This window comes from Mangifera indica, chromosome 11 (assembly GCF_011075055.1).
Source record: "Mangifera indica cultivar Alphonso chromosome 11, CATAS_Mindica_2.1, whole genome shotgun sequence".
Taxonomy (NCBI): domain Eukaryota; kingdom Viridiplantae; phylum Streptophyta; class Magnoliopsida; order Sapindales; family Anacardiaceae; genus Mangifera; species Mangifera indica.
In genome coordinates this window covers 2,505,606-2,520,942 of record NC_058147.1, presented here as the reverse complement: position 1 = coordinate 2,520,942, position 15,337 = coordinate 2,505,606, and the positions used below count along the sequence as shown (strand labels likewise).

Here is a 15,337-nt window from a genome sequence, read left to right as displayed (position 1 = left end):
AATTATTATAAGTAGTTGCTTATGAATATATTACATAAAAGTATAATAGAAAAGTGCATTTATGAACATTGCAATAAAAGTGCCTTTACCACCATGTATTTATTGGATTCATCTATAAGTCCCAATGTCAAATTTGATTATGATAATTTTTTTTATTTCCAAATTTTCAGTTGTCATTGTTGATTTCTCATTTGGAGTTCTTTAGTTCTAAATTTTTTCTCTTCTGTAGTTTACAAAAATTGAATGGAACAATATTTCGAGGAAGTTATGCTTGATGTGATATATATCGGACTTCTTAATTAACAGATGATCACTGTCTTTCAAAAATAAATAGGTTTCTGCCATTGCTGGTCCAAGATATAGAGGACAATTTGTCTAAAATATTGTCTTGCAGAATAGTATTTTGGACTGCTGAACATCAAAACATAGCCATGTTAACGATCTCTCCTCAATTATTTTACTATTTAAGTATGGCCAATTGCCCTGTTGCTCTTTGAAGAAGCTACACTTGGATGCAATCTACGTATAAGCCATGTGTTTCCATTTTCCCATTTGATTTTGTCTTCTTGTTTCCATTAATTTTCTTTCAAACCACCAAGTAAAAACAAATACACATTCTTTCTTCTGAGGGCACCTTATCACAAAGTATCATATGGCCGGTTTTCAAAGATATTTTATGAATAAGTTCAAGAACAAAATTATGACAATAAGAATGTTCACAACTATTTCTTTTTCTTTTTCCCAGTCATGCATAAGTATGCATGTGTGTTGCCAAATAAAAACTGTTCACATCGTTTTCAAAATTGTATTATAATTAGAGAATAAATTGTTTATATATTAAGGTTTTAATGGCAGTCTTAATAGATAATGTCAAATGAATTTTGGATGAAGTTGAAAACATTATACTATACGCCATGGAAGCAGCAATTATTCCTCCATGAAATGGGGATTTATTTTTCTTGATGCTGACATTCATATAATCAATTACAGAAGAACTTGACATTAAATAAAAGTTTAGTTTTCTATGATAAATTATGCAAGAACTTGACAATTGACACCCAAAAATAGTGTTTTTCTTCTCTGGAAACATTGGAAAGAGTCAAAAATAGGCAGTAAGAGATCTGCATAAGCTTTGAACCAAATATAAAAATGAAACACCTTGTGGTCCATGCGACAACTATGGAAAATATATTGGGACTAGGACGGTTTCAAGAGAATATTAAAAACCCACTCTCCAATAAATAGAAAAAGAAATTTTAAGGATTGAAGGCAATTATGGAGAGAGAGAGAGAGAGAGAGAGAGGAAGCGTGAATGCAAGTGTTTAGAAAGAGTTCCTATAGAACTATTATATCATATTTTTCAAAACTTTAATTTTAATATATCATTGACTAATTTCAAATTTGAAAACCCTTTCACTGAAAATTTTGTATCTTTTATCACTAGAATTAGCTTTAAAAAAAGTTAGATGTGAAATCTTTTGGGTAACGAGAGCAAGTTGAGAGGTAATATAAATGTGAATGTCGAGTCTGAAAATCCCAACAAGAACGAGCTACAGGCACATGATTGGCCTGTAAATGGGGCCCTTGATATAAGTACAATCAATGAATCCAAATCCAAGCTTAATAATCCATGGTTTTGCTCAACTTTGAAGATAAAATCTCGTACCTTCTATAAAGTTATTATCACATGATAAAAAGAGTATCTATTAATTTTTTCTGGTATTTTGGAGAGTGGTTCTTGGACTTTTAGCTTATACGGATACTTTTTCTGTCTACTTAAGTATGTGGCTCCACTTTCTGTCCTTTGAAGATGACAATCGTACTGGTTTTTTAAATTCCAAGGAACATTCATTGATGTTAGAGAGAGAATGGGAGACAGAGAATTTTGCTTTTATAGGAAGAATGTACCTATCCGTTCCCTTCATTTCACCTCAAACGATGTGACTGAAAGCGATCAAAACCCAGCCCAAGCTCGGTATAACAACTTAAAACAGGTCAATGAATATGATTCCCCAAGCACAACCACAAAAAAAAAAAATAATTTTCTTTCCTGATAAAACTTAGCTTAATATTCCATATCTTCTATGTTCAATATGATCATTGATCTATGTCCTCATCATGATAGCCGGGCAGTGCTTTTGACAAATAAACCCCTTTAATTGCTGTTTATCTGATAAACCAGTTAAAAAAATGGACCAGGCTTCTAGGAGAGAGAAACGAATTGATGATGAGAATAGGGTGGGTTCCTATCTTGTATGTATATCATATGAAATTGGAAAAAATCTGAGCATTGATCAGTGTAAATTTTGATATGATCTTTATCTGGTAGTTGTATGCGCTTGTTTAATAATTTCCAAGCTAGTTAAGTTAGTGGCAAAATTTTGTGTGTAAATTGTAGGCCAAAGTTTCAAACTCTAGTTGTAGAAAAAAGGGGCAGATGTTTTTAAGTCTCAAGGTAAAAGATTAAATTATCTCTGTTTCTCTTCTTTATTTTATTCTTTTGTTTTTGTGATCGGCAGGAAAAATATTTACTGTGGGGTCTGACTTCATGCCTCTACCATCTTATTTCTTCTCCAGAAATTGACTTCACTTTTCTCCCGATTTAGGTTGCACAGAAGCCATAACTTCAAAGCTCCTGGAGGAGCGCGTGTGAAACAATACCTAACCATCTACTTTTGTTTAAAAAAAAAAAATTAGGGTTGGATTTAATGTAAATTATTTGAGTTTGAAGAGGGGTAAATCCAATTTGAAATAGAGTCACAAAAAAATCATTGACATATTTTTTTTTAATGATTTTTCATCTTTTCTAATTTTTTCTAATTTTTAATTACTATTTTTTTAAACAGTATTCTAATAATTACTCAAATAAATTTATTATCAATTAAACAAGTTGAATTTATTTCAAATTAATTATAATAGATTAAAATTGAATTAAAACAAATGTTTATTCACGTTAGATTCAATTTTATTCCTTCATTAGTGGCAATCAGTGGCAATCAATCAAATCTTGATCATTTTAAGGGGAGCTTTGACTGTCTTTTTACTAATAATAAAGTCATTAATATTAAAATTATGATAATTGTGATAATGACTATTATATTTCCCACGAGAGCATCGTTTGTCGTTTTGATATAGCTAATTTAAATAGCCTATAGTCTTATGTCATACACAAAGACAAGAGAAAATTCTACAGAACAAGCTAGACAATGTGTTGAATTAGTAACCATGTTTATTCTATCGAATAAAATATTGATAATATATGATGTAATGTCGTGATGCACGTCAGCCTAAACGCCGTAGAAAACGGTGATTCCTTTCTTTCTCTTCTCTCCTTCTAAGGCGGTGTTCTAATTTCAAAGCAACTTGCCTGCCCGTATTCTATCTCACAAATCACTATGAAGAACCTAATAATATTCTTCCAAATCGCATAATTTCATTTTAATCTTCAAGACAAAGTTAGAAAGAATGAAATTTAAAGTTAAACCATTGAGTAACATGATTTGTAAATCTCCATTTTTAAACTCTGCCAGTGCTACTCTTTGTTTAATTACCTAGCTGGCTACCGAAACCCTTAACTTGATCAGCGTGCACTTTATTCATATTTTAAAACTTGTTTGGCAATCTCATAGCCAGCCAAAAGTCATGGCCACCAGGTAATGCAATATGCTGTTAAATAACTTTAGCTTACTCTGAACAACATTTATGATTTCTCTTTCTTCTGTATATTCAATGGCAGAGGTAATACTATAACGCTCAACAAGACTTAAATGATTTTGGGTTTGTGAGATATATATAATTTTGGTTACCCTCAAAACAAGTTTGGTTCAAGTTTGAGTCTGTAAATTAAATACTTTTAAACTTGAAATTTATAAGTGTTTGGCTTGCCAAACTTGTGAGTTAATTTGTAAAATTGCGATACGAATAAATTAAAATGATGTTATTTTGATCAATACGTATCAAACAATATCGTTTTAGTCATTTTTGTTTAACTATAGTACTAGTCAAGCTTAAATGTTTGATTTGAGTTTAGACTTAAACTTAACTTCTTTCAAACAAATCAAACTCCAACAGTTTTAAGATAAGTTTCACAAACTTAAATTTAAATTCAAGTTTCACTTTATTCAAATCAAATTGAATTCAAATTTAGACAAATTTAAACTCGATTTGATTTAAATCTAATTCTGATTGAAAACCTAAAAAATCCAGTTAAAATTGTTTCAACGTGAATATGAATGGGGATCATTCTTTTCTGGCAAGACATAAACTTCATAAATAAATAATTAAAATCAGAGTAATATTCATGGTTGAAAAAGATTAGGAAGAGAAAGGACAAACACATGGAATATGGAATATAGCCGAAGCATTTGACAACATTGCAAGTGAGCCACGGAGAGACATGTTGACCGGATACAACCTTTCTGCAAGCTGATTATTCAATAATCCAAAGAAAGAGAGAGAATTTATTAGCAGTAATAAAATAAGATAAAGGTTTCATTTCCCGGAGAATCTAGAGCGGATCAGACGCTGACCGTGGCTTCGAAAACTATTAACAAATGATTAAACATTTTTAGTCATCTTGTTGCTACTCTAATCACCGAATAAACAAATGGGATTAAAGAAAAAGAGAAGCCATGGGATTGCGAGCTTAATAGTTTACTGGGAATAAAAACAAGAGAAGGGAACAAAGACGAGCTTATCACCTAGACAAGGTCACGTCCGTAAGGTCACGTGGTGAGAACCATGTTGACGCCGAGGATTATGGTCTTTCTTTGTGGGAATCCACGCGCGGGTGGGGCTCGACAGGGAGGAATATTTGGACACGGAGAGGGAATATTGGAGAGGTGAGAAGATTGAATTAAGATTAGACAAATACTATCCGTTGAATTTTACATTCATTACACTTACTCCAACAATTCCCACCTCCCTTTCTCTCCACGCGCCAGTCAAACCTCCTCCCCACTATTTACCTATGTTTATCATGTCAGGTAGTTGTTGCGGGAGAAAGAGTCTTCTTAGCCATGATCATGGTTTCTCTTAGATTCTTGTAATGATTTGGTTAATGAAAACAGGACGGTGCTTCAATGAAAGGTGGGTTTTTAGGTTTCTCTTATATTCTTGTAATGATTTGGTAAAAGAAAACATGAGGGTGCTTGTTGGTTCTTTTCAAGGAGAAAACTTAATTTGTGTTTAACTATCATTTTTATAATTGATTATTCAATCATTAGATAATCTAATCATTAGATCAATCAAATTAAAATTTTGATTTTACTATATCGATGACAAGATTTGATATGTCATAATTAAAAATTAAACTCACATTTTATATTTGAGTATTTTTTCTTTTATTATTTCAATTATTATTTTTGGATAAAAGATAAGAGTCTTGTTATAACCCAAGGTTAATGGACATATCATGAGTTTGGACAAAAACAATTTATGTGTGTGCTAAAATCGGTTCGTTTCGGGTTCGATCGAGCCTTTCATTATCAAAACGATATCGTTTTAATATATATTGATTAAAATAACGTCGTTTTGTATCAAAAATTTTAATTAAAAACTCTGATGAGTAATTCGAGTTCGAACTTGAATTGACTCGGTTCGAATCTAACCATAATGAGATATATGCAATGTAGTTAAGGGACACATTAAAAATGAATTATGTCACTTCTACACAAATTAATTGAGAGTTAAAGTTATTTTTCCGAGGAGTTTAAAACAAAATAAAATTAATCATCTTACACTATAACATGAGTGCATATAAAATTGATGTTTGAGAAGACAATACCGAAGGTGTCACATGACTAGATCTAAAATTTCAGCCCGTGACACTTTGTAATGGCAGGAGGAAGAGAAGTTGAAATAAAGCGCGTGGGATGGGGAAGAAATTGAAGTGGTGAGAGAGACAGAGAGGCATGTGGGTCTGAACCCTAGTGTCGCCGGACACCCCAGCCAATATGACACTTTTTCCTTCCGATAGTTCAAATTTCTTTTCTCCTCATTGCTCACAAGATCATTTTAATCCTTTTTATAATTTTTTTCTAATTCTTATTGGGCGTTGGCACGTGTACAGCTCGATTCTTATTGGCAATGTAATATTTGCTACGTGCACTCAAGTCTAGATTGTACCGTGGAGATTCTTCGGTTCATGCCCACTTGATGTGCACTTTTAAACGACTTCAATAGAGCTGGCTCTGCAATTGCGGTTTAGACTGAAATTAATTAACAACTTAATATTACTATATAATTTAGTACAACAATAAAAGAAGACATAATTGATAATTACAAAATCTAGTGCTTCATCATGCTACGTGCAATAATAGAAATTGAAATTAAAGATTTGATACAATTTAGGGAGGATTTGCTTGCATGATCTCTACATTTAATAATATATGGAATTACCAACAATTATCACTTATAATACCATGCTTAAATATAATTATATTGATTCACCCTAGACCCTACTGTTATTTAGTTTAAAAACCCAATTCTAACTTGTTTGAGCTATTGATGATGTCGTGAAAGATATAGAAAAATCTCGGAAGAAAAAAGTTATACGGAGAAATGAATTTGTTGAGAATCTTTCGAAAAATCAGTGAATTCGAATTGATTTGACTCAAACTTGAGATGAGACTGTCTCAACTCAAATTTAAGTAATACACCAAGGTGAGCTTGAACTATTTTGACTCAAATCCAATACTAGATATATGCATATAGAACTATCTTTAGAGAAGATGCAAAATTGTCGAAGAAGAGGAAATTTATCAACAACGTTCTGGCAAATTAATAGATTTAAAATTAGTTTGGCGTAAACTTAATGTGAGACTATCTTAACTCAAATTTAAACTGAGTACTCAAATGAGCTTGAGCCGGCTTAACATGGATCCAGTACTAGATGTGTGCATGCATGAAGTGCAGTGTTGAACAGGGATATTTTGAGCTGCCAGTCAATCCTCGTTCATGAAGTAAAACAGGGAATAGTCTTTATTAAAAATAAGGCTAAAAGAGGATTTTTCTAGTAAAATAAACCAGACAGAAACCAAAAAAAAAAAAAAAGCAGGGAATTTAAATGGGTCGCCTTCTTTCAACGTAGTAGAGAGTGAGAGGGAGAGAGAAAGAGATTCAATTCTGTTCCAAATATTCCATTGAACAGTTCCCTATTTGGCTTTATTATTTTATTTTTTTCTCTCGCGAATTCCAACCATTCTCTGTAAAACCGACCATTAATTAATTGTAGCCTTGCCTCCTCCCCTTTCTGCATTATAAAGAAAAGCAAGTAAAACGGACCTCTATATTTCTCCAACCGTAGAAAGGTCTCTGATCCCTCTGCGTCCTTAAATGCTCAACTTCCTCTTTTCATTAACTTTTCCTTCAAACTATCATCCCCAGAAGAAAACTCGGTTACTTTCTCTTTTCCTGCAATTTTTTATCTGACTAGTAGTCTCTGCAATCTTTCTTTTCGCAGATCTTTTATCAACCCTAGAGAAAGCTACTAAATAATTTCCTATTCACCCTAAAAACCCCTATTCTAATCAATAATCATAAGGCACTCATGATATAATCACAAACACTCCTTTTCAGTTCTCCTTAAAAGTTAGCTCTCCTTTCAATGTTCTAATTCCTATCAAATTTCTTCACATTCCCTAGCTCTTTTTTCCTGTCAAGTATTGACTAACCAAGTGACTAACTTAGATCTCAATCGTCCTCATGTTCTCAAGATTGAACCCTATGATGAGAACCGGAACAAGTTTGCCTGATCTTTCTCTGCAGATCAGCCCACCATCTGCCCCAGATTGTGAGACCAAGGAATTAGGATTTGATGGATTGCCAAGAAATGCTCTCTATAGTGATGGGAGCTCAGCAACTGACTCCGGTAGCAGTGGAAGTGATTTGAGCCATGAAAATGGCTTCTTTAATCCAGACAGAAGCACTTGTAATCTCGGCCCTTGTGAACCAACGTTGAGCTTAGGATTCGAAATGGTTGATTTAGCTCCTCCTCCCTCACTACAACTACCAAGAAACCTTGATCATCATCAGCAATATCAACCTCAAATCTATGGCCGTGAGTTCAAGAGGAATGCGAGAGTGACTACTGGACTGAAAAGAAGCATTAGAGCTCCCAGAATGAGATGGACGACAACCCTACATGCCCATTTTGTTCATGCGGTCCAGCTTCTTGGAGGCCATGAAAGTAATACATAACAACAAGAAAGAATATTTTGCATCAATCTGTTCCATATTTCATGCTTATTTCAACATTGCGTTTTTCCTATGCAATACAATCGTAGTTATTTTTGTTGGAGAGATTGACATAGTTCGGTTACTTATTTTGCTGAAAAATGTCACAGGAGCAACTCCAAAATCTGTCTTAGAGTTGATGAATGTGAAGGATCTAACCCTAGCTCACGTGAAGAGTCATTTGCAGGTGGGGTTACTGTTTTCACTCTCCCTAAATTTGAACTTATGTATGAGATAGATTTTATTGCTATTCTTATAGTTGTTTTTGCACCTTTATCGTATTCTATTTTTGTATTTGGTATGATTAAATTGTAGCAAGGTGGAGAACAAGGGTAAGGACAAAATGGCATCTAGAGGTAATCTTAGCATTATGGACTTTTTCTCATTTTCTCTGTGTGGGTGTTCATGCAGATGTATAGAACAGTGAAGAGCACTGACAAGAGATCAGGTAATTGGATTGTCCCTCAATGAACTCCAAATTTTGTAGCTCCTCTATTATTCTCTTTGTTTGGGATCTCGATGATCCCAGTGTGACATAAAACTTATCATTAGAATCACTGTTGATGAATTATTTTGCTTGGTGTCTGATACGAGTGCAATGGCTCTATGTATTATGCATGTTGCAGGTCAAGGGCAGGTAGATACTGGTTTAAACCAAAGATCGGCAGTTGTTGATCATGTAGATGGAGGATTATCTTGTGGAAAGACTGATACCAACCCTTCTTCTCACAACCCAGTACTAGCATCTTCACAGGGAACACAGCAAAAACGCCAAAGGTACATTTCCTCATTACAGAACAAAAGACAAATAACGGAGCTCATTAATTAACTCAGTGCAAACACATAAGCACGCATGCACAAAACTGTGTTTGTTATTGTTACCCTCTTTTTTGGTATAAATTGATTTCATTGATGTAAATTCGTACATTGGTCTTGAAAGACATGACCTAGGGTTCGTAGGTTGAATGAAAATGTCAAGTGTGGCTTCCAAGAAGGGTTTAACGCCTCTCATAGTTTGATCTTGAACTCGTTGCTCCCAATATGTCACAAAAGTCAATGCTTTTTGTGCAAATCTCAATACTGTGGCAAATCTGAATGAAAATTTTGGTGCCATTAGCATATTGGATGATTAAGAAATTAATAGTTTCATTATTGGATGAATTCAGTTAAGCTATGGCTGTGGGTGAACATTACCTCCAAAAGGATATATTTATTTAATATACTGAACATGCAGCTACATTATTTTTCATGCTTTTTGTTTTACTGAAAGAAGAATTGTTTCTGAATCTGATATATATCATAGCACACTGAAGAAGTAGATTCTTATACGTATCAGCACTATTGTAGCTTTGAATAGTGGTGCTTTAATATCTTGTCGGACTAGAAATTTTGACGTTTTACTAATTAAATATTTACTTGATCAGAGTGTCAGTGGCATCAATGGAGTCAGACGAGAGGAGTATATCAGACAATGTAAATGCTTTGACATATTCTCCTTTCAAGGCGATTGATAGTAAGGTATGATTTAATGATTATAAATTTATACGGCTGAAAAAAATTATTGAATATGTAATTAATTATATGATATACTGTAACATTTCTGTAGGCGGACGGACGCAAGGCAGCCCTCCATGTGGCTGATCATAGAGTGGTGGAGAGGTTTGATTCTAACTCCTTGGCATCTTCTGACAAATTCCTTAATCTAGAGTTTACCCTTGGAAGGCCAAGTTGGCAAATGGACTGTGCTGAATCCTCCAAAGAGTTAACCCTTCTCAAGTGTTAGAAAGTCTCTAATTCTATCAATTGATATAACGTTTTTGGCTTTTCGATGTGAAGGAATTAGTTTCTAATTACTTTGCATTGGCAAGTTTTGACTGAACTTTAGAAAATTAATGTACGTAGCTAAATCTAATGTCTACTGATTTTCGTTTGTTGTGTAAAACATTAATTATTCATCCTAAATTCTGCTGTACTACTCATCTCGATAGGCCATGGTCTATAATAATGGTCCTTGACAGGGGGCCATGGCTCACTGTTGGTCCAGAGTAATATGGAAAGGTAGGAAGAATTCTAGTGTAAAATATCTGTTGGGTGTACTGTTGCGTCAATCATTTTCACCATTGCTAGCTGTTCAAAAGCTAGTTGGTATGGTCCTTCTTCCTCCGCTGATCCATTGAAGGTTTGATTCCAATATAAACCAATAGCAGAAAGAGGCCTCTTCCATTACTTTTCTAACAGGGACCTATCCATCTTCGATGATCAATAATATTGTGCTGAAAACTAAGCTACCTGTTAATAGGAACTATTGTATTTTATAATTTACAATGTAATATAAATAAAAATCAAATCTTCCCAACAATCACTTGTCAAATCAAATTAAAATGTCTTTGCAGAACTAAATGATCTGAATTCTCATATATGGTCCTTTCATTAGTCTTTGTAATCGCTGAGAAAGTTTGCAAAAAGGGAGATCAACTAAGGCTTGAATTTCTTGTAATTTGCTTATTTAGTTGGATAGTCTATGCAAATACTTATCATTCTAACGCAGTTTTGATCCCTATAAAGAGGCAGACGAAATTATGCAAACTTTAAATCATCTAGCAGATTTCCCTCTTCAACAAATATGATGATATAGACAGCCACGTGCCATGACTTACTCTAAACTTTATGAATTCGTCAACTAGCTACTTACACGATGCATCTTTCCATCAATATATTGGGTCCAGTTACAACATTTCTTTCAGGATATATAAATATATATTATGTAGAAGAAATATTTAAAAAAACCCAACACATTTATGCATTATCAGTAAGTAATGGAATGATCTGTGGTTGACGTGAAAACGATGTTGCCTAACCGGTGAACTGACCGACTCTTCACATGAAAGAAGGCCATACAAGAGGCATTATGAATGGGGTCCAGAGAGAATACAGTCCAATAATGAGCCACTAGACTATAAATGCAATGCAATTATCTTGTAACCATATGCAGATTTTGTTTGTAAATTTATCAATAATGTTTTTGAAAAACGATTAGTTAATTTAATCTAATCAGGCCTCAAGACTAATAATTTTGGGGGTTTGACAGGGACGGTAACATGTGCAGGTGGAAGAAAAGATAAGTAGGGCAGAAGGTGATTGTACAGACTGAGAAGGCAGAAAGTGTATTGTTGGTATGATTGTGGGTTGTCTCTTGCGTTGAAATTATACTAGCGTCAGTGTAAAGCAATGGAGCACAAAGCAAAACAGAAATCAGAGCAAAAGGGAATATCTTTTTGTTTCAGAGAAATTTCCACACTGTTCATCATTACCATGAATCTTTTATAAGATTTTGAGACAAAATGAATGTAACTTTATCTTTCTCTAATGCTCTTTGTTCCACTGAGTTTGTCTGTTCCTTTTCTTCCACTTTATGTTATTCTTTTCTTTCTTTTACTTTGAAAGGATGTAATTTCTTTATTCGTTATCAGCCGACACTGTTCAGGGAAAATATTCTGTGAATTGGAAATCACCTAGACATCATGATTGATTGTTATTTAGAAATCAAAATACAGTTCTTTAATTAATCAACTTTCACAGGCTCAACTTTGTTTAAAATGGTGTAAAATGCTTTTTCCTGAATTTAAGATGTTGGAAATTCTGGGTCTTCCTGGAGGAATATTAGTTTCGTTTGTTTCTAATTCCGAGAACTCGGATGCCTGAAAGCCAATATTGTTTTTCTTTTAGTAAAAATAGTAAGAAAGGCCTTTCCTTTTAACGGTGCACTTGAATTCAAAGCTTAGTTAAGTTAAACTGATATATAATTTTTTGACTTAGGCATAGTTAATTAGACATGAGCTAGCTAGAGGCATAATGGAAGGTAGAGGTAATTTTTAGAAATCTCATATTGGTTTGGATTTGAGTTGGATGTGCATGTATAATTGTGAGAGAAAACCTCTTCCTTTAGCTAGTTTATGGGGGTGAGAGAGGCCCACTACCACTTTGGGGGAGGCAATTCACTACCACTTTGGGGGAGGCAATTCAAGATAATACAATCATTTCCAAGAGTATACAATCATTTCCATCTCTAATTTTGCTCACCGTCAAAGGCCCATTTAGGTTTGATGGTTTGTGTATGGTGGTTGCGAGAGTGTGGGTGTCCCAATGTGTGATTACAAGGGGGTCATTAGGAATCTCACATTAGCTAGAAAAAGTTTGGTTGCGTGATTGCAAGGAGTGTGGATTGTTGTGAGTAGTGGTGGAATCTATTTTTGATTGGGAATTGAGTTGAGTATTGATTGGAAATTGAGTAAAGTGGCTAACCTTTTGGGATGAAAGCATTCTAATAGCACTTTGTGGAGTCCCATAGAAATAAGGTGTAACTAGATTGTTAGTACTTGCTTTCTTTGATAATATTATGTTGCTTGCTTAATGATTTGATAAACCAGATAGAAAGCCTAGCAAATTAGATCAGAGAACAATAACAGGGCAATATCAATCTATTTTGTTGTCTTTTTGACCAGAGAATGTTATTGGATAAATTTTGTTGATCTTCTTGCAAACATTTTCCCCTTTCCTTTAAATCTAAATAACAATCATTACTTGACAATTATCTTCTGACTAATTATATTGCCAATGAAAACAAAATGCGTTATTTACCTGAATAGACATTCGAGTTCCTACAATGATATGATGGGGAGAAGATGCATAATAAATGGTGTCATGGAGGAGAGAGATTCTAGAATATACAAGTGTTTATGAGGAAGAATGTAAATTTTGATTCATATTACAAACAAATTATTTATAGGTACAAGATGACACTTTAAATTAATATGATTCTTTAAATCAATGTGACTTTTCATATCAAGGTGACTCTTCAAGTCCAAATTACATGACCTTAATTAATGAAGTTGACTCTTTAATTTCCTAAATATATGAATTTAGAAAATGCAGATTAATCTTCAACACTCTTCCTTAATTAGAAATTTTCTTTTTTCACTCAAAGACATACTTGTAATTAATGAAAAGCTTCATAAACCTTTTCTTTTGCAAGCAATTCCTTAAGGTGTACAACCTCATTTTCATAATCAAGTACCTTCATAGAAAGCATATGAATCCCATAATTATGTGCTTTGAAATTTGAAATACATCCTCTTTCAAATTTTTTAATTTTCTTTTCAATTACCACATGGTTTAATGTTTCATCTTCTTCTAGCTTTGCTTTATCTGTTTCTTGCTTCTTTATGTCATTTTCTAGCATCTTTCTTTCTACTTCTTTTGACTTTATTGCTTCTTCCAACATCTTTCCTTCTTCTTTCTTCATATGTTCTTCTAGCTTCTTTGTCTCCTCTTCTTGCTTTACATGTGACTTTTCCAATTCCATGGTCTTCAAAACTAAACCTCTACCACCTATAACATCCTTGTAAAGTGGTTCATCAGTTTGTTGACACCATGTTCCTTATTCAGGAAATACCTTATGAGTCTCCTTCAAAGCTTTTTTATATCCCTCCAAGACATTTGCCATAATATAAAGTTCATACTCAAGCTTATAAACAATAATCTACCTTTTATGTTGTTCTTCCAAATTCACCTTATACAAGTGTTTTATCATGTTATCGCTTTTTTATACTTCATTAATTAACAATTATTGATTCATAGTGAACTCTTCACAAACCTGATATTTGCATTATTAACTTTAAAAACTTCTAATGACAATTTCTCATTCAATTTGGTAATCTTATCCTTTTCATGCAACACTTCGTCTTTCAATCTTGCATACTCATCGCACTACTTGATTAACTTGTGTTATAACCTTTAATCAAGTGAATTTCTCACTCAATTCCAATGCTAAATTTTCTACTACTTGTCGTGCTTGCCTCTGGCTATTTAACTCTGTAAGCATTTCCCTATATTTCTTGATGGAAACCTCCTCTTTAAACGAATCTCTTTCATCAACCTTCAAATATTTTGCTTCTTTCCCACAAATTTGAATTTGTAAAGAATCTCCAAAGGAAACATTGTCTTGCACTTTATCATCAAGCGTCACAAATTTTTCTTTATCGTCACACTTGTGATTGTTTGCTCCATTATCCAAAAACCACAATCTTTCTTCTTTTCTTTAGTCATCTTTGAGTGCCAGCAACAAAGTGGCTTTTTAACTTTTTGTTTGTCAATAACATCTACTTGTTCCTCAACATGAGTAATCATAAAATTACATTCCCAAGAATAATGACCCAATTTATGATAGTTGTAACACTCAACATCAAACTTATCATACCTGTTCTCATTTGATCTATAATTGTTACCCTTTCTTCTCTCTCTTGCTCTTCCTTGACCTCTATACAATTGATGACTCTTTTTATCATTGGTGAAACTATTATAATCACCTTTACCTCGTCCTTCTCTTTAAACGAATCTCTCACACTAACCTTCAAATATTTTGCTTCTTTCTCACAAATTTGAATTCGTGAAGAATCTCCAAAGGAAACATTGCCTTGCACCTTATCATCAAGCATCACAAATTTTTCTTTATCATCAACATGTGATTGCTTGCTCCATTATCCAAAAACCATGACCTTTCTTCTTTTCTTTGGTCATTTTTGAGTGCTAGCAACAAAGTGGCCCTTCTACTTTTTTCTTATCAATAACATTTGCTTGTTCCTCAACATGAGTAATCGTAAAATTACATTCCTAAGAATAATAACCCAATTTATGATAGTTGTAACACTCAACATCAAACTTATCATGCCTCTTCTCATTTGATCTAGAATTGTTACCCTTTTTTCTCTCTCTTTCTCTTCCTCAACCTCTATACAATTGATGACTCCTTTCATCATTGGTGAAACTATTATAATCACCTTTACCTTGTCCTCCTCGACCCTGACCATGTTCACTCTCTTTTTTATTAGTCTCACCATTATCGTCTTTCAATGAAACTTTCACTTTTAGAGCATGCTCCAATGGTTCATCTTCCCTCCTTTTAATCTTGTCTTCATGGGCTTGTAAAGACTCTTCTAGTTGATTAAGTGACAAAGAGTTTAAATCTTTGGTCTCCTTAATGACACAAACCATATAATCAAAGTTTGGAATCAAGGAACAAAGAATCTTTTCTATCACACGAACA

The 15,337-nt window shown here is 33.5% G+C and overlaps 1 protein-coding gene across 1 annotated transcript; it reads left to right on the top strand.

The window, feature by feature from the left end:
- Positions 1-7,145: 7,145 nt before the first annotated feature.
- On the top strand, positions 7,146-10,311 carry LOC123229236 (probable transcription factor KAN4). Its single transcript, XM_044654895.1, has 6 exons — positions 7,146-8,188; positions 8,346-8,422; positions 8,647-8,683; positions 8,862-9,012; positions 9,660-9,753; positions 9,842-10,311. Exons 1-6 carry the CDS (start codon positions 7,705-7,707, stop codon positions 10,016-10,018), a joined length of 1,020 nt encoding a protein of 339 aa, XP_044510830.1. The 5' UTR covers positions 7,146-7,704; the 3' UTR covers positions 10,019-10,311.
- Positions 10,312-15,337: the final 5,026 nt, after the last annotated feature.

Excerpts from the sequence above, each read along its gene's own strand:
- LOC123229236 (XM_044654895.1), top strand. The coding sequence starts at position 7,705 with ATGTTCTCAAGATTGAACCCTATGATGAGAACCGGAACAAGTTTGCCT. Across the intron at positions 8,684-8,861 it reads GAGCACTGACAAGAGATCAG|GTCAAGGGCAGGTAGATACT; the intron begins GTAATTGGATTG and ends TGCATGTTGCAG. Across the intron at positions 9,754-9,841 it reads TCAAGGCGATTGATAGTAAG|GCGGACGGACGCAAGGCAGC; the intron begins GTATGATTTAAT and ends ACATTTCTGTAG.